The 22,611-nt window shown below is 47.8% G+C and overlaps 1 protein-coding gene across 3 annotated transcripts in view; it reads left to right on the top strand.

The window, feature by feature from the left end:
- The window catches only part of FBXO32 (F-box protein 32), a 31,867-nt gene extending 21,768 nt beyond the window's left edge, over nt 1-10,099 (top strand). For all 3 annotated transcript variants that reach the window (XM_073330194.2, XM_073330195.1, XM_073330196.2), the window contains exons 7-9: nt 3,843-4,025; nt 5,252-5,395; nt 7,427-10,099. In XM_073330194.2, coding sequence (XP_073186295.1) covers nt 3,843-4,025; nt 5,252-5,395; nt 7,427-7,516 — 417 coding nt within the window. In that variant the 3' untranslated portion in view covers nt 7,517-10,099. The remainder of the gene's footprint in view (nt 1-3,842; nt 4,026-5,251; nt 5,396-7,426) is intronic.
- The last annotated feature ends 12,512 nt before the right edge of the window (nt 10,100-22,611 follow it).

Consider the following 22,611-nt stretch of genomic DNA (forward strand, 5'->3'; position numbering starts at 1 on the left):
TCAGTACTGGACTTTAATTTCCACTGTTGCCCATAATCCCACTCTCACATTGAAGTTAATTGCAAAGTTCCCATTGACCTTAGTGACACCGGGACATGGGCCGAAATTAATTGGAAAAACAAGTTTTTCCCCAGTAGGCTGCTAAAGAAGCATCATGCTTGGCTGCTGCTCATAGGCAAGAGAGGTGCTTATGCTTGCCTCAGTAATTTCAAAATGTGTGCAGGGTAAGCACTATCTAGGGAACCCTGAAGGAGCATAGCTGCAGTACAAGGACCTTGGGGTGGGAGAGGGAAGTTAAGGGACAACTGGGAAAGGAGGCTTCTTTGGGCCCTGCCCTACAGCCCCAATCCTGCAATTATCTCTGTGCCACCAGACATTCACTGACTTCCCTGGGACCATAGGTGCCGACTCCATGGGTGCTCCAGGGCTCGGGCACACACAGAAAAAAATTAGTGGATGTTTAGCACCCACTGGCAGCCAGTTCCCCTTCTTCCCCCCTAGCACCTCCTGCCTGCTGGGGGCCCCACCAATCAACTCCTCCCCCTCCCTCGCACCACATACCTTGATCAGCTCTTCCGCGGAGTGCAGGAGGCACGGAGGGGGAGGAGCGGAGTGGGAATGGAGTATGCTCAGGGGAAGGGGTGGAACTGGGTAGGAAGAGGCGAGGCAGGGCAGGGGGCTTGGGATAAGCGGTCAGGTGGGGGGTTGAGCACAGAGGAAGCTGGCGCCTGTGCGTGGGGCTTCTTGAGGGTGCAGGGTTCTGCTTGCACAGAGCTGACTGCAAGATCAGGATCCAGCTGCTTGACTCAATAGTTAAAACTATTTTATCTCAGCACCGGGCCAGTATACCGTCAGGTTAGAAAATCCTGAAGACCAGTTCAAAAACCTATCAATCCCAGCCAAGGTTCTATCATAGCACCACTTGGGAACTGAAGTGTGTGTGCGTGAATGTGTTACATACATTTATTTACTTATTGGCCTAAATGTGGTTGGCTGATCTTTCTTTTACCAAATTGTTTAATGGCTCGAGCTGTAGAGCTTGCAAAAAATGTAATTTTCACACCATTGAAGAAGATTTCTTGTCAAGCTTGAACAAAAGCAGCTGTGTTTAAAGGGGGGGGGGGAGAGCAGTATTATAGGCAGTTGGTCACTTACTGCAAGTGGACCAAATGCTTTTGGTATTTCAGAAGGAAAAAAAAATGTCTTAACAGCCAAGGAGTCTAAAGCTTGAAAAATATATACTGAGCATGTGTAGTACTTACTAGCTTAAAAAAAAATGCTGTCAAGAAAATGAAAGTTAACACAGGACTCGTCTGATCTAGAGTGGGTTCTTAAATGTTTGCAATGTAGCAGATAACTCTTTGGCCCTGATTCAGCAAAACCCTGAAGAATGTGCTTGAGTTACATGGACTTCATTAGTAAGCTGCACAGGTGTTTTATTAAGTTCAAGGCATTTGAGCCTAATCCTGCACATTTTACTCCTGTTGACTTACATAGGCGTTTCATTTGTAAAAAGTGCAGCGTTATTAATGAATGGAATTTTAGGGCACTAGTAAGTTATATACAAGACTTCTGTGTTATCCACAGAAAACTTGACCTAAATTCTGCAGCCCGAGACAGAGATTCTGTCACGCCGCAATGGAGCAGATTGGAGACTGTTGCACCAACTCTAGGTCAATAAAAACCTTGCTGTTTTTTAAATTTAATTGAAATACACGAATGATGCAATCTTTACAGTATGCTCTGTGTTCTGTAATTCCATATGGAATTTAGTTATGCAATGCACTTACATTTTTAATTTGTAGTGTGCTTCAGAGTTTTGTATTGAGGATGCCAAACTGCGTTGTAGAAGTTGTCAGAGGGAAGTTGAGTAAGAAACTGTTTAGGTTTGGGGGCGGTATGTGGGAGGCTGCTTGGGATTCTGGGATAAGAATATTGGCTAGATGTCCCTATTACAATGACTAGCAGCAAAATAGTTAACAGTAATTATCCTAAATTATCACCCTTAGAGTTTAGAGTCAACACCCCACTGAGATGAGTGGGATTGTTCACTCCTTTTGGAGTTATTGCTGCAGGCTACTGGCAGACGCAGTTGTGTCTATGGTCTTCTTGGAGACCAGAAGAGCTAGAAAATTAATTATTAAGGAAAGATTAGCAGAGTTTTGTTGCAATGGATGGGCTGTGCAGCATATGCTGCTGCTGTGGAGTTGCAGAGTAAACTGGGCCCTGTTATAGACTAATAACTGTGGCTTACTGAAGGGTTAGGAAGTGGGAGCTTTTGTGTTTCCATAAATATTTATATTATGCCTTTGAATTGCTACACACCATCCAAACACTGGAGATGGGATCATATTGTAAAAATAGTCCCACACAATTTTCCTCAGCTGATCACCACTTTGTATTTTGTTTTAAACAGTTAACTGCCCTGCCAGTTGCATGTAGGGTGATATGACTGCAACTTAAAATAGAGGCATCACGGGAAAGGGCAACTAAAGACTTGGCACATTTATTTGAGACTCTTAACATTGTTTCACTGTTGGAGCCCAAGCCTGCAAACCTTTACTCACATGAGTAAGGAGTGGGCACTAGTGTAGCAGTTGGAGCCCATTTCCTGGTTCTTGGGGGTCTTGATGGCACTGGGGATTTTCCCTGAATTCAAAAGTCTGTATCCTGTTACTAATATAGCTGCACAGGTGCAAACCTCTAGTGCGACCGACAGAGCCACTGTATGGAGCCCAGCGGTAAGGGCTACTGGTAGAGATAGTGACTTTCATTGTCTAGACCAGTGGTTCCCAAACTTGTTCCGCCGCTTGTGCAGGGAAAGCCCCTGGCGGACCGGGCCGGTTTGTTTACCTGCCGCATCCGCACGTTCGGCCGATTGTGGCTCCCAGTGGCTGCGGTTCGCTGCTCCAGGCTAATGGGAGCTGCTGGGAGCGGTGTGGGCCAAGGGATGTGCTAGCCATCGCTTCCAGCAGCTCCCATTAGCCTGGAGCTGCGAACCGCGGCCACTGGGAGCCGCGATCGGCCAAACATGCTGAGGCGGCAGGTAAACAAACCGGCCCGGCCCGCCAGGGGCTTTCCCTGCACAAGCGGCAGAACAAGTTTGGGAACCACTGGTCTAGACCAGGGATTTGCATTTGTGCAGCTAAACTGGTTCCTAGGCAACAATGACTGTAATTGAGGCAAATCCACAATGCAGACACGGTCCTAGAAGTATTCTCTGTAGGAAACAATTTAAAAAAAAATACCCTTAAATATTTCCTGAGTAACAGGTAGCATTGCCAGCAATGTTGTAGGAAACAATTATAGGGAAATCTTCATTGGTACCATTACTAGTGAACATCTCTTAACTGGTTAATATAAGGATCATGCGACCCTGCAAAGTAAAACACAATTGTCTTAGTAGAACATGAAATTTCCAAGGGACTTAAACTGTATAGACTGGAGGTTTAACCTGCTAGGGAACAGTATTGCCCCTCCGGTTCTCTGAAGTGACCTACAGAGATTGTAATGCCCTGGTCCACCATAGTGGAGCTTTGGCACCATAAACCTCCCCTCCAGTTGTGAGGGGAGTAAACCGTGCAGTCAACGTTTGATAGCACATCACAATTGTTACTCTGCCACAGTAAACAGTGGATACGAGTACTTTTCACACTGGAAATAATGGCTCAACAACACCACAGTCCACCATAGGATCTCCTAGGGAAACTGATCTGTCCCCTGGATGGGAAATTATCCAGTGTCACTGTATCTTGTGTATATAAAATATTTAGCAAGTAGTACATTACTCCCATTTAGAATTGCCTGCTTTTCATAACTGAGCTCTTACACTCTTTTTCCAGCCTGCCTTTAAAGGAATGACCTTTACAGACCTGCCATTGTGTTTACAATTAAACATCATGCAGCGGCTAACTGATGGGAGAGACCTTGTCAGCCTTGGGCAAGTGGCCCCTGAACTGCAAGTGCTCAGTGAGGACCGGCTGCTGTGGAAAAAGCTCTGCCAATACCATTTCACAGACCGACAGGTAATGGGATGAAAGTTAAACCTCAGTCAGTCTCCTGTTGTAACCCATTTGTGATTGAACACACAGAACCAAGAAGCAGTCAAACAAGGAAGATCTGTCTGAGGGGCATGCTGCGAGTCCCTCATATGGGCTGACAAGACAATGGCGACAAAGGTTATCCCTGAGGGGAAATTCTGATAGTGTTGTAAATGCCACCATACTGGTGCCTGAAATAGAGGGCTGTAGCATCAATAACCTGCACATGCACCTCCTCCAATCTAGGCTGCTAACCAACCCGCATGGCCTAGGATGGTACCACTTCTACTTGTACCATAGGTTTAGGGAGTTCTCTGTGTGTGTCGTTCCCAACAGTAACTGCCCACCTCAAACAACCCATCATCGCAACTGGCAGCGTTGCTGACAGTCTCCATGGGGTGGCCAAGGATTGACTGGACCATGAACTATCCTCTCTTGCCCTTTAGTGGGAAGATCCCTCCCAATCTGAGTTGCTAACCACTGGTGGGAAGCTAACCCTGTTGCTATATTGTATCTGTTTTGAGGTAAAGGTTTTCAGTCTCTAGGGCTGCCAGTCTGGTACCATTCATAGGCACTAAATATACACACACAAACTGGGGGACCAGATCTTCAGCTGGTGTGAATTAGCATTGTTCCAATGATGTCAGCAAACCTACACAGATTTACATCTGCTGAAGATCTGGATTCTGGGGAGATATTTTTTTCCTATATTGACTATATGTCACATGGTGTGACAAATAGATCCAAATCTGATCTCCACCACTAATGACGATGTCCTAAAAGTGAATGTCTCACAAGCAAATATTGCAACTCCAGGTTTAAAGATATATCTGTGCAGAAAAGAAACGCAGTTTAATTCCTGAAACCACTACATGGGATAAAGTTTGTTACCCCGATAGTCATTTTTAGAGTTTCTGAATCATGGTGAAGCCCTTGGAGCCATTGTATAGCAATGTGCAACAGGAAAGAATCTGTGTAAAAGATAAGATTGGTCTCTAGTATTGATATTGTGTAGTGTATTTAGAATAAGGAGACTGTTAATGTGGAGAGGCTCAGAACAGATTCTCTTGCTACTACAGATGGGATCATGTGGCAATCAGCAAGAATTACATGCTGGCTACTATGTGCAGGAGGAGGAAGGTCTTGAAGTGATACTGCAAACAAAACTAAGCCCTCATGTACACTCAGTCCACTCTTACTCTGATTTTTAGATTCGTAAACGGATAATCTTATCTGAGAAGGGGTTGCTGGATTGGAAGAAGATGTACTTTAAACTTATAAGGTGTTACCCGAGGAAAGAGCAGTATGGAGACACACTGCAGCTCTGCAGACATTGCCACATCCTCTCCTGGAAGGTATGGGTATTTTGCTGGTAGAATTGATTGAGGGCCTGATTTCTCAGAAGTGCTGAGTGCCCACAACTCTAGTTCAAGTTAGTGAGAGTTGCAAGTGCTGACCTCCTCCAAAAATCAGTCCAACACCACTTAAAACTTGCTTGTTCTCAATTCAAGTTCCTTCACATTTTCCTGTTACTCTCTGGGGCCTTATCTTTCCCCCACAGGATCTAGTGGAGCTTTCCACCCAGTTATTGGAGAAGAGGGCTCCTGGATTGTTACAGCAAATTTGAGGCATTTACTGAAACCTGGGGCCAAATTCTGCTGTCCACTACAGTGGTGTAAATCTGAAATAACTCCATTGACCTCAGAGTTACTCTGCTCTGACACGAATTTAACTGACAGCCAAATCAGGACTCTGTCCCTTGGAGATGAGTGGGAGAGTGAATTTGAATCCTTGTCACCCTTCTCCCTTGAATTGATAACTGTCCCTGAAATCTAAAGCCCAGCCTTGACCTGTTCATTGCCAAAGGAGAGTATAACATTTGTTATAGACTCCTATAAAGAGTAGAACTGGGAGGAATCTAAAGAGCTCCTCTAGTCCACCCCCTTGTGCTGAGGCAGGACCAAGTAAACCTAGATCATCCCTGACAGGCATTTGTCTCACCTGTTTATTGGAGGTTTTTAAGATGGGAATTCCACAACCTCTCTTGGTAGCCTATTCCAGAGCTTAACTGTCCTTATAGTTAGAAACTTCTCCCTCATATCTAACCTAAATCTCCCTTGCTATATATTAAGCTGATTATTTCTTGACCTCCCTTCATGGAGAACTGATCACAGTCCTTAACATATTTGAAGACTGTTCTCCTCTCTGTCCTTCTCCCTCCCACCCCCCAGTCGTCTTTTCGCAAGACTAAACCTACCCAGGGTTGTGGGTTTTCTTTTTTGTTTACTTCATAGGTCAGATTTTTTTTTTTTAAACCCATTACCATTTTTGTTGCTCTTGTCTGGACTCTCCAATTTGTCCATGTCTTTCCTCATGTGTGGCACCCAGAATTGGACACAGTACTCCCAGCTGAGGGCTCACCAGTGCCAAGTGGAACAACTACTCCCATGTCTTAGATACAGATCATGAGCCGTTTTTGTATGAACATCACATTCATGGCTCATATTCAATTTGTGATCTACTATGAGCCCCAGCAGAGGCAACGTATAGGGGGACATGCAGGCTCAACTGCCCCCAGATGGTCCTGCTAGGGAGAGGGACGCTGTCTTCCTGCTGCACCTGTCCCCCAGCATGCTCAGCCCCAATCCCTGGCAGCTGGGTCTGGGCGGGGAGCGGAGGGGGAGGGACCAGCCACTTCTCATGCGAAGCACTCTGTGTCACTGCTCCGTGCAGCGCAGCAGCTGCCTGAGAGAGCCCGGCTGGGGAGGCAGAGGTGGGCCACTTCCCACCCAGGCCTGGGTGCCAGGGATAGGGGCTGAGCAAGCCAGAACCCCCTCCTCCCACCCCCCAGTACATTTCTGGCTCACTCGGCCCTTGTCTCCAGAAGCCAGGCACAGGCAGGGAGTGGCCCACTGCCACCTCCCCAACCAGGCTCTCTCAGACAGCTGCTGCACTGCACGGAGCAGTGACCCGGACTGGCCAGCTTGAACTGCATGAGAAGTGGCTCCTTCCCACTTCCTGCCTGGGCCTGGCTGCCAGGGAGAGTGGCCAAACGTGCCGGGCGGGGGGAGGGTGGCGCAGCGGGAGAAGGACAGAGCACCCCTCCACACACACCGGTAACATGGGGCAGAGAGGGCGTGGTGGCCCTGGGCTGTGGGACCCCACTAGGTGCATCCTCCCAGTTTGACAGTGAACCATTGATAACTACTCTTTGGGTACAGTTTTACATCCAGTTGTACACCCACCTTATAGTATTCTCAGCCCTGCACTCTAATCTATCAGTTTGCAAATGGGATGTTCAGCATGTGGCGCAAACAGCATTGTACACCAATTAAAGCTGTGACACTAGTTCTGTGGCCACTCTCTAACCAGATTATTTTTTTCAGGGTACTGATCATCCTTGCACAGCCAACAACCCAGAGAGCTGCTCCACTTCTCTTTCACCCCAAGACTTTATCAACTTGTTCAGATTCTGAACCCTGGTTCTTCACAGCATATCGTATTCTTACAAGACACTTTATAAGGCTCAGCTTGGACACTGAACTTGTAAATAGTGTAAATGTCGATGTTTGTTTGAAGCTCCTGAGTCAAGCAAACAAGAGGATCTTCAAGATGAAAGGTGAAATTGCTCGCTGACGTTTGATGTTCAAGAACTATGGACTTCTAACAAGACTGGTGTGTATAGGCAATGTTGTAAAAAGTCACCTTTTTATTATCAGAGTACAAGATACAGGGCAGAAATTTCTTTCTGTTTAGAAGTTAAAACTGAATTTGCCCCATGGCCATTTGAAAACTCTATATTTTTTTCAGTTTCTAATAAATGAAAAGAAAGACGTATGAGAGTAGGACTGTTTAACTGCTCCTCCATCTGGTTTTATTTACAACAGATATTTATAAATACGACATTTTTAAAATATTTATGGGGAAAAATTCCCTGCAACGAGTTTTAATCATACTTGTATGTTAAAAAGAATAAAATTGAATGCATTCAGAAATATGCAAAACATCTAGGGTTTGATCCTAATTAAAACTGAAAATAACACACCACGCCATTTTCTACCTCGAATAAATAGAGTACCTTTGAAACAATAACCCACTATGCAATGTGAACTGTTATACTTTGTACAATGATTTAAAGGGAAATGATGTTTATGACCGTAAGCAAACTTGTTCTTACGTTACTGCTTACTTTTTTAATTAGTTTTCTTGCTGTACTCAGTGCTTGAATGCCCAGATGATGAGCACCTTAGAAATACCTAAGATTTTACTCCCTCCTCTTTTTAATTTTGTTGTCTTTATAAAAGAGTAAACAAAACAAAACAAAAAAAACCAAACCAAGGGTGAGGATTTGTATTTAAGGCAGGTGCATGATGGATGAATAAGGAGCCAGAGCTAACCTCTCATTACTGTAAATTCATAACTCCATTGATTTCAGTGGAATTACTCTGTATTTACACTGTCTGAGATCAGCATCTGTTCACTGGGTCGGACTCCCTCCACCCCATGTAACTCCACTGAAATAAAGTCAAAACTGGTGTAACTGAGAGATGACTCAGCCCCATAGGACCAGGTTCCTGATAGGCCTAACTAGGTAAAGCTCTGCTGGGGCCAGTGGAACTGTGCCAGTTTACATTCACTGACGATCTGGCTCATAACATGTAAGATAAATACCATTTGTTTGTAACTGCTGTAAGGAACAGGAAAAGCAGCGAGGAAAGCCAGCCATAGAGTCCTAGTGTAATAAGGGTACAGTCAGTCCTTAGGGTAAATAGGATTTCTAATCACCTGACATCCCTGATCATTTCTATCTCATCCATCTCCCTGCCAGTGCCAGATTAACAGAGATGCAGTGAGAATTAGTGCTTACAAATCTTGGTCCCACTGAAATTAATGGCCAAACTTCTAATCTCCTTTATTATGTATAACTCATGAATGTGACAAACTTGATCTGGCAGATTCCAGTACATGTATAAAAGTTTGTAAAGCCTACGTAGGAAAAATACTTGCAGTTGTTCGACAGCAGAGTTCACAGACAGCACTTTCCCAACACTGTACGCAGAGCGCGTAAGCAAGGTGACTAAGAAAGACAAACATTTGTAGGTTGTATGGTATGGACAAAAGAGTTGTGAGGAAGAGGAATACTCAGGATAAATCAGGAAGAACTACTTGAGTTTAATTATTAAATAGTCTGTTCCTTTTTTTACAGGTTTTATAATTGATCTCTAACACAGTTTTCTGCAGCTGTTTATATATGTTTTTGCAACAGTGTTTGCATTTTTACAAACTAAATCACTTTGCATGCTCTTTCAGTACTTTAGATTGAATAGTGGGGCTGGGGACTGCAGCCCTGGTGAGGGGAGATCCAGGAGAATGCTTTGACAGTAACTGCCATTTGTTGCATTCCAAGGGCAGAAGGTTTGGTTCTTCCAAAAATCTCTTTCAGAGGCAGGGCAAGAGACACTCCCATCAGAAATCATTTTGTATTATGCAGAGAAGGGAATAAAATGAAGACGGGGACCTTTCCCTCCCTCCATCTGCTCTCAGCTCAAACTCAAAAGAGTAAATTTGATCTCGGGGGAGAAGAGGTATGTTCATGTGAATGGAAAGTGATTCAGAGGTAGTTAACCTGGAGAAATGAAACTCTAGTTGTGGGTGTTAGTGTCATTGAATAAGGGAGGCCAGCTTCTATTCTCATTCACACCCATGCAACCTTGTTGATGTCAGTGAGGTTGTGTGGGTATAAATGAGACTGGAATTTGACTTGGTGAGAAGGGAGTGTTAAGGGCAGTAATTTGGAAGTGACTGAAGTAGTGATGTTGTGTGTCAAGATCCATGCTATTCCTTTCTCTAGCAGTTAAAAGTACCCTTATAACCTTTTGTGCCCTCTACTTGGAGGTCTGATTTCCCACCCCCCTTCCCCATCCATCTGCCCCATCTACTCCCAGTGAACCAGCCTAAATAAAAGTTGTGATTTGCAATGTCAAATTTGACATACCAGCAATTGGTGTTTCAACCTGTAAAATACTTACTTTAGGTTTCAGAGTAGCAGCCGTGTTAGTCTGTATCTGCAAAAAGAAAAGGAGGACTTGTGGCACCTTAGAGACTAACCAATTTATTTGAGCATAAGCTTTCGTGAGCTACAGTCCACTGAATGCATCCGATGAAGTGAGCTGTAGCTCACAAAAGCTTATGCTCAAATTGGTTAGTCTCTAAGGTGCCACAAGTCCTCCTTTTCTTTTAGGTTGTATTTATTGGAGCAAGTTCCTCTTCTATGTAATTGACATCAAGTGAATTTAACTCCAGGACTGACTCTGGCCCAGCATGTTCACCATTCCATATATAATAGATATAGTCTGAGCACAGGGTTCTGAGTCAGGAACTTATGAATTCTAGTCCTGGCTGTGCAACCATTTCATTCTGTGGTTTTGGGCAAAACACTCTCTCTGCCTCCATTTCCAGTCTGTAAAATGGGGATAATAACTACTTATCGCAGTGCCCCACTGTAAGGATCCGTTAGCTAATGTTTGGTAAAGCAGTTGAAGTTTAAAGTGCAGGTTCTGATCTGAAAGCACTACATGGACCTTAAGAGAAACATGTGTCTACACGCTGACACTTTCAGATTGTGGTGTTTCGAGAAAACCTGCTTTTATGTGGTTACCAGAGGCAGAGACCTACAGTATGAAACGAAACGTAATGCATGCTATTAAGGAGTGTAACTCATTAAATGAGTCTGCTAGAGAAAGAAATAGAACTTGCCTCATATTGTTGTTTTATTGCTGCAGTGGTTACTGATATCGATCTCCTCGTGAGTCTTTCCTATTCCCAAAATGGTTAATTACTGTCAAATATTGTAGTGAGTCCAATGATTCCTTTTTAACAACCACTGTTTGTGCCCAGATACCTTAGCCTGACCACTTACAAAGGCATCGGTTTTATTTAAGTAGATTATTTGCATCTGCGTGACTTGGGCTGACAGGAGAATGAAAACTGAGTGGTAACAGTGGGTTTGAGGCATGAGGGTGCAAGGCTACTCTGGCATAAAAGGGACCTCTTTATTTTCAGGGTAATTCTGGCAAAGTTACTGTAAGTTGAAAACAGGCTTTCTGTGTTTGAACATGACACTGGTGATGATGATCTTTCCAAACAGCCTTTTACCTTGGTTGCCATTAGGGTTTCAATACTATGAAATAAGGTCTGTGCTCTGCCTTTAGCATCATAAATGCAGAGTGATTCCATTGAAGCCAATGGAGTTGCTCCGCATTTACCAGTGCAACAGAGCTGAATATGGCTCAATACAGATATTTTAAAACCACCCCATACAGTGGAGGGGGCATGGGAAGGAAGAGAGGAGAATTTTGCATTTCAGTTTCCTGGAGGTGAGTATTTGAGTTTTATTTGAATGTGACCATCGCTTCAAGAGGCTGAATTTCAGTTGTACATAAGCTGAGCAGTTTATACTAATGATGGTTTGGTATTTTAATGTTTGATTATAAAATGTGTGCACCTCATCTTATATTGTTTCTGGGGGTTTTTTAAGTGTGTTATTACTTCTGTTTTGTAAAATCGTTAGGAAACCTTGTACTGCTCTACAGACATGCTTCATATGTAAACGTTTAATTGCACCATGCCACGTTCTGTAAATGGGAAGATTGCTGTCCCCCTGTTTTGAACTCCTGTAGTGACTAATGTTTGTGTTCCCATTTCCGTTTGGCTGCGCAACCAACTCCTTCTAGAACATACGCAGGTAGTAAACTAGCTTTTTCTGCCCAGCCACTTCTTTGGCCCTCAGTAGCTACAACTGAAATAGACCAGGAACATTTCAAATACTGTAGAGTAGCTAATAAATCTTGGATGATGTCTCATGCTTAAACCTTCTGTTCGCTACAGTAAACCATCATGTGCTTTGGGGGGGGGGGCTCTTAGTAACCTGTTGCTTCTTTTCACAGGTCAGCACCTTGCCAAAAAATGGCTTTAAATTAAAATGCTAGTCTTGCTTGCTGGCAAAAACACACCGTCCCTGTGGATTTGATGCATAATCAGTTTAAAAGTTTTGCAACAGCATTTGGAGTTCTGCTTGTCGTCTAGCATAGTAATGTTTACAGACAAGCTAGCTTTTTATAAAGGCTTTCCTTCTACATGTAATGGCTCTTGTAAAGGTCCCTTCTTCTGAACTGACTAGCCCTCTGCTGCCTCTGAGGTTGAGAAGTTCCTAAGTGGAGCCTAATTTACAATGTACTCAGCACCTCGTCAGTATTCACCACTCCATTGACTTCATTGCTCTGGATCATTCAGCTCTCTGCAGGGTCTGGCCCCAAGGACAGTACATCTTTCCTCTTCTTGACGGTCTCCATTATATTAATAGCTTGAATACCTAAGTAACACCCCTGTTCTGGCACTCTGTAGAGCACACATACCCTTTCACCCGGGTGACCCCGCTGCTGTAACTGAGGATAGTCTGGCCCTTTTTGGCTATCACTGGCTGCGTATAGTGCCAACAGGACAGCTCCAGAGTTAACATTTTTAATTAGAAATTGCAAATGCACTAATGTTTTAGGGGCTAATCTACAGTAATAGTGAATACCTGCTTATATGTGAAAAGGAAGCTTGTTTTTCCTTTTTAAATAAAGCTGTAACTAGATAAGGTATGAAGTGAAAAACATACCTTGTGTATTAAGACTCCTATTTCATATTATTGTGTGATTAAAATCCTGTATAAATTATTTGCACACTTTTTTTTCTTTGCATGTTCAGTTCTGATTTTTACAGCGGTTTGGTACAAACAGCGATGTATTTTTGTAAATTGTCTTTGACACTGAATTGCAATAAATATTCAAACAATGTGAACCTTGGTATTTCATTGTTTGTTGCTTTCAAGTGAGTAGGCTTCTCGTAAATGTAAATTGAAAGACTCACCTGCAAGTCTATCCAGAGCTTAAATACCATGGCAACAGGTGCTTTGGTAATACCCAGAATGGATAAATCCACTGTTTTCTTGTAAATCAAAAGAAAAGAAGGTTAATGCAATTGTCTTCAGTAAGGGCCAACAAAAGGTCAGTGGTTAAATGGGACTTAAGTGGTGCATAGACCTTGCAAAGGAGCATATTTCACCCTAAATGAGTTATGATTCACATGTATCCAGCTGCTTCTAAGCTATGTAGTTTTCACATTGGTACTCCAAGTTGGAGGATTACATAAGCAATATATCTTCTGGCCCTAGGAACCTGAAGACTTTTAATCAGAAAACTGCAATTGAAAAACTGCAATTGAAATCAAAAGGACTTTGGCCCAAGTTGTGACTGCATGATCAGAACAAAGGTGTCTGATCAGATGATGGGGAATTAAACACAAGGAATACCTTAACCTGACATGTTAACTCTTCAGGAAGACAACTGAATGACAAACGGTCATTAATACAGGAAGATTATATAGAAGAGGATGCCTGGCTAGGTTTCATAAAATAAACTAGAAAATGGGAGGAAAATAGAGAGTGGGTTTTGTGCACAAAAAGACTTAAGACCTAGTTAACAAGTTTCAGAGCAAGTGTATCAGAGGTTTCTGAAACCCATCTCCAGAAACTCTACAATTAACTTTGGACAGACTGGAAAAACTTACCCTAAGACTTCTGTACTAAGTTAGCAGGAGCTGTGTAGCTAAAGCCCCACAGGTAGCAGTCTTCAAGGTGCCAGATTTTCTTCTAAATTGGGGGCAGGGAAAAACATGCTTAGTGCCCTGATTCAGCAAATCTCTTGCTCAAGTTCCCCATTAAAGTCTATGGAATTAAGTATGTAAGTGTTTTACTTAACTGGGGCCTAGGACTTAGATCCTCAAAGGGATGTAGGTGTTGCAATGCTCAGTGTTGCAAAGCCTGACTTTTAGGCACCCAGAAAATCACTGGAACAGCAAAGGAACCCACAAAGCCTGGGTTAGGTGCCCAGGCACCCTATGCAATGAATGGGGAGAGAGAGAGGTGTCTGAGAATGGGATCCATGAAAGCCAGTATACTAGGCAGTTTGTCACAACCAGGATGTGGGCAGTCCTATTTAGTGGTCGGAACAGGAGTCAAGCTGAATCAGGTACTGAGAGTCAGAGTCTAAGATAAGCCAAAGGGCAAACTGAGAGTCAGGGTCCATCTAGAGCAGGGGCAGACAGTCTGTTGTTGCTCAGACAGCTCCCCATCATGGATTCCTGGCTTAAATACTGGTGCCAGCCAATCAGGGGCTATGAAGAGCTGCCACTCAAGTCCTGCTGAGCAGCATTTCCTGCTGAGCCCAGCCTCACAGGGTGATGTGGAGGTGCCAATGGCCCAGAATCCCCATAGTCTCAGGTTCTAGCCCTGCAGGTTCTTACATCATCTTCCCGACCTCCCCCCCCTTTGAGGTGGTGTCAGGTTTGGCTGGGTGAGTACTGTGGAATTCATCCAACAGGTTAAGGGTGCGGACATAGGACGCAGGCTCCCAAGTGTGCTCTTCAGGGTCATAGCCTCCGCAGTCCACCAGATAGTACAGACGGATGCATTGCTATCAGGAGTTGAGGATGGCATGCACTTTGTATTCCTCATTACCCTGGATTTCTACTGGTGGAGGCAGCAATGTAGTTCAGTTGGGGAAGGGGTTCTCAGTGTAGGGCTTCAGAATAGAGCTTTGGAAAAATGGATGTATTTTGAGAGCAGGGGAAGCTGGAGCTTGAAGGTAACTGGGTTAATTTGCTGGCATATCAGGACAGATTCCAGGAACTGGTGATCCAATTTGTGGGAGGGTCACCTAGTCTGGAGGTGTTTGGCAGCAAGCCACACCTTTTGGCTTACTGTAAATGCTGGTGCTTCTTGTTGCCGACGGTCTGCATGCCTCCTATAGGCCTCCTTCTCCTCTTCTCAGTGGTTCTTGAGCTCTTTCTGAACGAGATGGATCTGTTGGACCCAGTGAGTGGCAGCAGGATTCAGGAAGGTTGCTGGTAACACTGGGTGGAAATGGATGGAACCCATCATTAGTGAAGAAGGGGAGGCATAGTCAGCGCTGCTGTAAGAAAACTCTGCGTATGACAGGAACATGGACCAGTTATCTTGATGATAATTTACAAAGCACCTTAAGTACTGCTCCAGTACTTGGTTCACCTATTCAGTTTGCCCAACTGTTTGGGGGTTATATGTGGTGGAGACAGTTCAGTGTGCGATAGTCTACACAGAAGCATAGTGACCCATCCTTCTTCACGAAGTGAACTGGTGCCCCTGCTGGAGAGGTAAACCGCCGAATGAAGTCCTTGGCAAGGTTTTCCTGAACATACCCACAGAGCGCATCCAGTTCTGGTTCAGACATGTAGTATACCTGTCCGTAGGGCACTTTTGCCCTGGCTGTAGGTCTATTGGGTAGTCGTAGTTTCTGTGTGGGGGTAGTGAGTCTGTATTTTTCTTTTTGAACACATCCCCGTAGTTGTGATATTTGTGGTTCTGGTCTAGGGCCACTCCCATCTGGCCAGCCCCTGCTGTCCAGAGATTTGCTTCTAAGGATCTCCACCCATCCTGGAGCCCTGGTTGCAGGTCAGTTGGAGATTGATTGATTGCTTTGTTACTTTCTGACAGTATTCAGAGGAGAAGCTAATGCTTCACCATTTTTCCACATCTCCTCCACCACCAGGAGATGCACAGGCCATGCCACTCCAACCAAGGACCCCCCAAGAATTATCAGGCAGAATGGGGAACGGATCACATCAAGGAATACTGTTTCTCAGTGCCCTTACATTACGGCTCTTGTGTCACTGGACCCAAAGATAGGGGTGACCCCCCAATTGTCTCCACAAGGTCTGGTGTGGGTTTTAGCCAGAAGGGAATCTGAAGAGGTTTGGCCGCTGGTTGGAGGGCAGCCTGCCCCTTCCATCATCTGTGGAGGGGTTGGGTGGGATTGAGGGGTTGGGAGGATGAAGATGTCTGAGCAAACTGTCATGACTAGAATGTGGGTGGTCAGATCTAGTGGTTGGAGCAGGAGTCAGGTACCAGGAAGTCAGAATCCAGGATAGGCCAGAGTGCAAACCGAGTCAGGCATCAGGAAGCAGGTAGGGTCAGGTTACTGGAGGTTTGAGTCCGTGATGGGCCAAAGAGCAAACCAAGAATCAGGAGGCTGGCAAGTTCAGAAGCCCAAGTCTCGGGTCTCCCACAAGCGGGGTCTGGAACAGAGCCAGGCAAGCAGTCTATGTCGTTGCTCAGACAGCTCCCTGTTATGACTTCCTGACTTATATAGTGGTGCCAGCCAATCAGTGGGCTGTGAGAAGTTGCCATTCAGATCCTGCTGGACCATATTTCCTGCTGAGCTCAGCCTCATAGGGTCCTCCCACAGGAATCCAGCATAAGCCTCCTGGGGAGATGTGGAGGCATCAGTGGCCCCTGGGCCCTGCTTCTAGCCCTGCAGGTTCTTAAACAATGTCTCATGATCAGTGAACCTGGAATCAGAGGGCCAATGTTCCCTGGAGGGACTATTATTGACAAAACACCAGTGGGACAGGGAATATGGGGACTTTGGCTGGAAGCAATTCAGCCACATGGGCAGAACAGTCCACAGGGTTTAATAAAGTTTCATTTGTTCAACTTAACCTGCAGTCAACTTTGTACTTTGTGAATGGAACATGGCGGCAGCATCTGAGCGGGGAGTTTTCTGAAGTGCAGAAGCTGGCAGTATGAGCCATAGAACTCAGTCTGAAGCCCCCAGAGCTCTAGATTTTACAGACAGAAACCTAGCCCAGAGGGTACCCGGTGGAAGAAGAAGTTGGAGCTATACAGAGAGCTGGCCATGCAGGAGGACAATAGCAGGAAATTAAAACCATTATTTTACCATATTGGGGAACAAGGCAGAGGAATCTGCACCACTCTGAATCTCCCCACTGCCTCAAGCCTCACAGCAGTCTTAGGAACCCTATTGTTCTCCTCCAAAGGGACCGATCATGGTTTCATACCCAGTTTGATCACAGCCAGTCATGGCACTGAAATCTCCAACCACTAGCAATGTGACATGTGGCGTAGCTGACTGGATTTTTGCTGCTAGCTGATGGTAGAATGCAGCCTTTCCTGCTAGTGATGTGGCACTTTTGCCACAACAACAGGTAAGTGTCAACAAGTTGAAGCCAAGCATGGAGAGATGGTGTTCCGTATGGCTGAAAGCTGTGCCAGAGGTTGTCTAATAACCGCACCTTGAGTTTGGGGTGGAACACCAGTGTGGAGGAATATTGCTCCTTCAACAGGAACTTGATTACTTTGTGGCAGACCAGCCTCTGTAATGCTGGTGATTATGCTCTTGTAATGGGTGAGTCTTTGACAAGAGCTGTCTTGTATCCAGTGCCACTCAGTGTTAACACATTCCGTGTGGTAACATGGAATGCATCTCTAAAGTCTGGTTTTGACTTCAGGAAGTTGGGAGCGGGGGGTGGGGGGCTGCAGTTTCCCTAAGTGAGGTTTAGGTCACATCTGTCCCATGCATGCAGAGCACGGTCTGCATCCTGAAGTTGGTAATAATGGGGGCTTTAATCCTGGTGCTGTTGTCATGGTCAATTGTCCCTTGATTTCACTGTGCCTCCTTGGGAATGGGGAGACATAGAGGTGTTCTATTGTTGGGGACACCATCCCCCTTCCCAGGAACTCTTCTGACAGATGCTGTTGGTTCCTGAGAGCGTGGATGACCATTACGAAGGTCTAGCTTTCCTTCTGCTGATGTGATTCACACATCCATAGTCCTGGCTCCTCCACCTTCACCACCATTGGGGAACCTGGCTCTCATCCTCTGGGTCCATCTTTGGCCTTTGCTCGTTACCCTGAGCAGCAGCCCTTATCAGGGGCCTATTGGACCTGAGGCTTGCATGGGAAGATGACCACACCTTGAAGCAGAGCAGCTTACAGCGCTGCTACCCACTACCCCAATATTTATTACTACTCATTATTTACCACTCCCCAATTTTTTTGTCACCTGCAAACTTTATCAGTGATGATTTGATGTTTTCTTCCAGGTCATTGATAAAAATGTTAAATATCATGGGGCTAAGAACCAACCCCTTGGGACCTCACTGGCAATACACCCACTTGATGACAATTCTACATTTACAATTGCATTTGGAGACCTATCAGTTAGCCAGCTTTTAATCCATGTGTAAAAATGTAAATTTTATATCATTTTAGTTTTTAATCAAAATGTCATATGTTACCAAACACCTTACAGAAGTCTAGGCATATTACATCAACACTATTACTTTTATCAACCAAACTTGTAATCTAATAAAAATTGTTAGTTTAGCAGGCTCTATTTTCCATAAACCCAGATTGATTGGCATTAATTATATTATATATTATAATTATATTAATTATATTATATTATAGCCTTTAATTCTTTATTAATCAACTCCTGTATCAGCCTGTAGTGGGGCAGTTGCCCCACTTTGACAGACAAAGGATTAATGGCAGCCCTTGGAGTGGCTGCACAGAATCCAGCCAATCAGAGAAGGCTTAGAAGGAGCTAATCAGGGCCAGGCTGGGCCCTATATAGAGGCTGACAAGCAAGAGAGGAGGACTGGCTCCCAGGAATAGTACCTTTGATAGAGCAGTCCTGGGCAGACTCAGGAGAGCAGAGGGAAAGCGCCAGCCTGATACCTGCCAGGCTGAGGCCCCTGAAAGAAAGGGCTGAGAAGGTGCAAGGTCTAAAGGGAAGTGGCCCAGGGAACGCAATCAGTAGAGGGGAGAAAAGGAGGGCAGGACATGGCTGCGGCCAGACGGTCCCTGGGTCAGGACCCAGAGTAGTGGGTGGGTCTGGGTCTCACCCCCCTCCCCCCGCTTCCACTGCACCTGCACGCTCTCCCCCCTGCTCCTCCCTTTCTTTTCTTTTTGTTGTTTTTTCTTTCCTGCTGTTGCGAGAGTGCTGGCCAGCTGCCGGCCGGCTGTTAGCCCCCTCCTCCCCCCCCGCCCTTGGACGCTGCTGCCGCTCTAACTGAAATCCCCCCCTGGGGCATCAGCAATGGAGGGCACCGGAGTGACCTCCACCGCTGCCATGCCCATCTCCTCCCCAGACTCTAGGGAAGCCCCTCCAGCCAGTGGGAAAGGCCAGGGCAAGAAGAAGGGGAAGGGCCCCGCTAAAACCACTGGGCCCTCCATGGCAGGGGCCACCCCCTCTGCTGCGGCCCCGCCACCGACCATGGCGTCCTCCCCCACTGCCCCCTCCACCAGCTCTGCGGATGTCCCTCCCTCAGCCCCCAGGACATATGCCCGGACGGTGGCAGCCCCCCCGCCTGCCGCCTCGTCATCTCTCCCGCCCACCGCCTCCGCCACCATCAATAGCGGCCGGGGCCCCTTTCCCACCATGACAAGGAAGCACGGTGTCCGATGCCTCCTGGTGCACACCTCGCCTCACGTGGAGACCTACTGCGGGCGTTGGCGAGGGTGGTGGGGCCCTCGGCCATTGTGGCAGCCTCCAAAATGTATGGGAAGGTCGTCTTCTTCTTAGCATCAGAGGCTGCCGCCCAGGAAGCAGTGGAGAGGGGCCTTGCGGTGGGGGGGGGTGTTTGTCCCCCTAGAGCCGCTAGAGGACCTGGGCATCCGCCTGGTCCTGACCTCTGTCCCTCCTTTTCTCCCCAATGCTACCCTGCTACCCATCCTTTCCATCCTGGGGAAACCTGTTTCTGTTATCAGCCCTCTCCTGTTGGGCTGCAAAGACCCCACCCTCCGTCACTTTTTTCCTTCCGCCTGCAAGTGCAACTTTTATTGCCGTCAGTGGCACGCGACGGAGAGGCACTCGAAGGGTCCTTCCTAGTCCCCCACCAGGGGACCCATTACCTGGTGTACTTTTCCACAGGGGAAGCCCAGTGCCACCTCTGCCGGGCGTCGGGGCATGTCCGGAGGGACTGCCCTTAGCCTGGCAAGGAGGGGCACCTGGGATCCCTGAGACCCAGCAGGACATCAGCCCCGTCATTGCCGATGCCCCTGGCCGCTCGGTACCCGAACCCACCCCCCTCCTCTTCGGACCACCGCTACTCCCGCTCAGGCCAAAGGGGAACCTCACCTACAATGCCCAGACAAGCGGGAGAGCCCCGCCCTCGCTGCTGACAATCTAGTGGGGCCTATGGAGGAGGGTGTGGCAGAGATACCACCAGGCATGGGAGAGAGCTTGCCCCAGGGAGAATCCTCCCTCCCTTATGCTGCCCCACCGTTCCCCCTCCAAGTCCCTGAGCCATCGCCTTTACCCCTGACACAACCCCTGCTAACCAGCCCCCAGATGATGCCATGGAGGGCTGGGCCCTAGTCCAGGGGAAGCGAGGCAAGTGGAAGGCTCAAGTTCCGCCTCATCTACCCGAGGTGGAGGCCCCCCGGAAGACCAGGAAGGGGGGCACCGATGCTGAACCTTCCACTTTGCCCACAAGTGCGTCCCATCCACCGGTGTCAGCCGGGAAAGACGTGGCAGTACCGGAGGGTAGTGTCTCCCCTCCACGGGAGACCCTCCCCTCCAAGACCCTCCCCTCCAAGACCCTCGAGGAAGCCCCTTCTATCCTGACACTACCCGAAGCCCCCGTGAACCCCGAGACAACCATCGTGGCGGGTGCCGGCGGGGAGAACCCCGAGGCGGCGGAAAGTTCCTCTCCTCCACGTTCGAGGAGATAGAGGCCTTAGATCTGACCCCGGTCGCCCAGGGGGAGGACGATCTTTTGCCAGCAAATCTCGATCTGGGCAACCTCACTCCACCCCTCTTTTCCCCATGCTCCCTCCCCTTAACTGTTGCTTCCGCTCCCACCTCCGAGGAGCCCCTGGAGTCCTCCACCGACCCAGCCACTGATGGCATCCTGCTGACGACCACCGAGCCTGCTCAAGTGACAGCCAGCGCCACGCGGCCGGGGCAAGAGTTGCCAGGGGCACCCCCCGTTGGTGCAGAGCAATTGACTTCCTTCCTGGGAGGGGGACCTACAGAAGATAATCCACCTCCTGATGCTGTGGCCGCTAAATCCACCACAGAGCGCGTGCCCAGTGTCACTGAGAGCTCCCTCCCCACCCCTTAACCCTTGAGCCTGATCGTGAGGTGCCACCATCCAGCTGCTTGCCTCTCGAAACCCAGAACCTCGCCCCTGCCCCTGCCCCTATCCAATTTACCTCCTGCAATATCATTGCTGCCCCCGGAGCTGTCTCCTTCCCTTTCCCAACTGATGACCCCCAGGGAGCAGCCTTTGTGTTCTCCTGCCCCGACCCATTAGGAGCTGCTATTTTTCCTCCACCGGCCCCTATCGCCCCAGAGCTTGAGGCGGGCCTAGAAGCTCCAGCCCATCAGGCACCCCGTCAGGGGTCCGCACCCTGCTTGTCCGTTTTAGTGGACCACAGGGCTGCACCAAGGGCCCCGCCGGGGAAAACCGGGAAACCGTAACCCCACTCCTCCATGAGCTGCGAGGAGAGCTGCGGAAGTTTTTAGAGGATGTCCGTGTCTCCCACAACAAGGTACAGCTTGCTCTCCAGTGATGGGGGGATTTTTTCAAATCCTCCGGGCCACAAGGGCCCTCATGGGGGAAGGTAAAGGGATGGGGAAGCAGGATGCCGCGGCCTACTGGTGTGTCCGCGTCTTCCGTGACTAATTACTCACCTACGGGATGAGTCAAGGACTGTTGCGTGGCCCGCAGGGGGATGCGAGCATCCCTACCAGTGAGGATCTCCCCGGGCCCTCCCCATGACACCTCTCACCATCGCAAAGTTGAACACCCGGGGTTGTAGGATGGCTCTCCGCAGGTCCCAGGTGCTCTCCTTCCTTCGGGAGGGAGGGTACTCTGTGATTTTCCTGCAGGAGACCCATACGGATCCGACCACTGAAGATAGTTGGCGTCTGGAGTGGGGGGACAGGGTCTACTTTAGCCATTCCACGATTCGGCAGGCTGGAGTGGCAACCCTGTTCTTCCCCGACCTACGGCCCGAGGTGCTAGGGGTTCCCGAGGCCGTACCGGGTCGCCTGCTGCATCTCCAGGTCCGTATAGAGGGGCTCATGGTTAACCTCGTTAACGTCTGTGCCCCGACATCGGGCCCAGAGCGGCTGCAATTCTATCAGCAGGCGTCCGCTTTCCTCGGCACCTTAGATTCTCACGAGTGCTTGGTCCTGGCAGGGGATTTTATTACCACCCTCAAGTAGCAAGACCGCTCAGGGACCGAGCAGAGCCCAGCCGCCGTGGACACCCTCCAGGAGATAGTTGAACATCACTCCCTAGTGGACATCTGGCGTGACCACCACCTGGATGACACTTCCACGTTCACCTTTGTCCGGGTGGAAGCCCATCGATTGAGCCACTCCCGGTTGGACCACATTTATTTATCACACTTCCATCTCTCACGAGCCCACTCCTCCAGCATTCAGCTGGCCCCATTTTCTGACCATCACCTAGCCACCGTGACAGCCTCCCTCTGTGCGGAGAGGCCGGGGCCGGCCTACTGGCATTTTAACAACAGCCTGTTGGAGGATGAGGGCTTCGTGACGTCCTTCTGGGAATTCTGGCTGGCCTGGCGAGGACAGCAGCGTGCCTTTCCCTTGGTGCGGCAATGGTGGGACCTGGGGAAGGTGCGCACCAGGCTTTTCTGCCGCGACTA

This window comes from Lepidochelys kempii, chromosome 2, assembly GCF_965140285.1.
Source record: "Lepidochelys kempii isolate rLepKem1 chromosome 2, rLepKem1.hap1, whole genome shotgun sequence".
Taxonomy (NCBI): Eukaryota; Metazoa; Chordata; order Testudines; family Cheloniidae; genus Lepidochelys; species Lepidochelys kempii.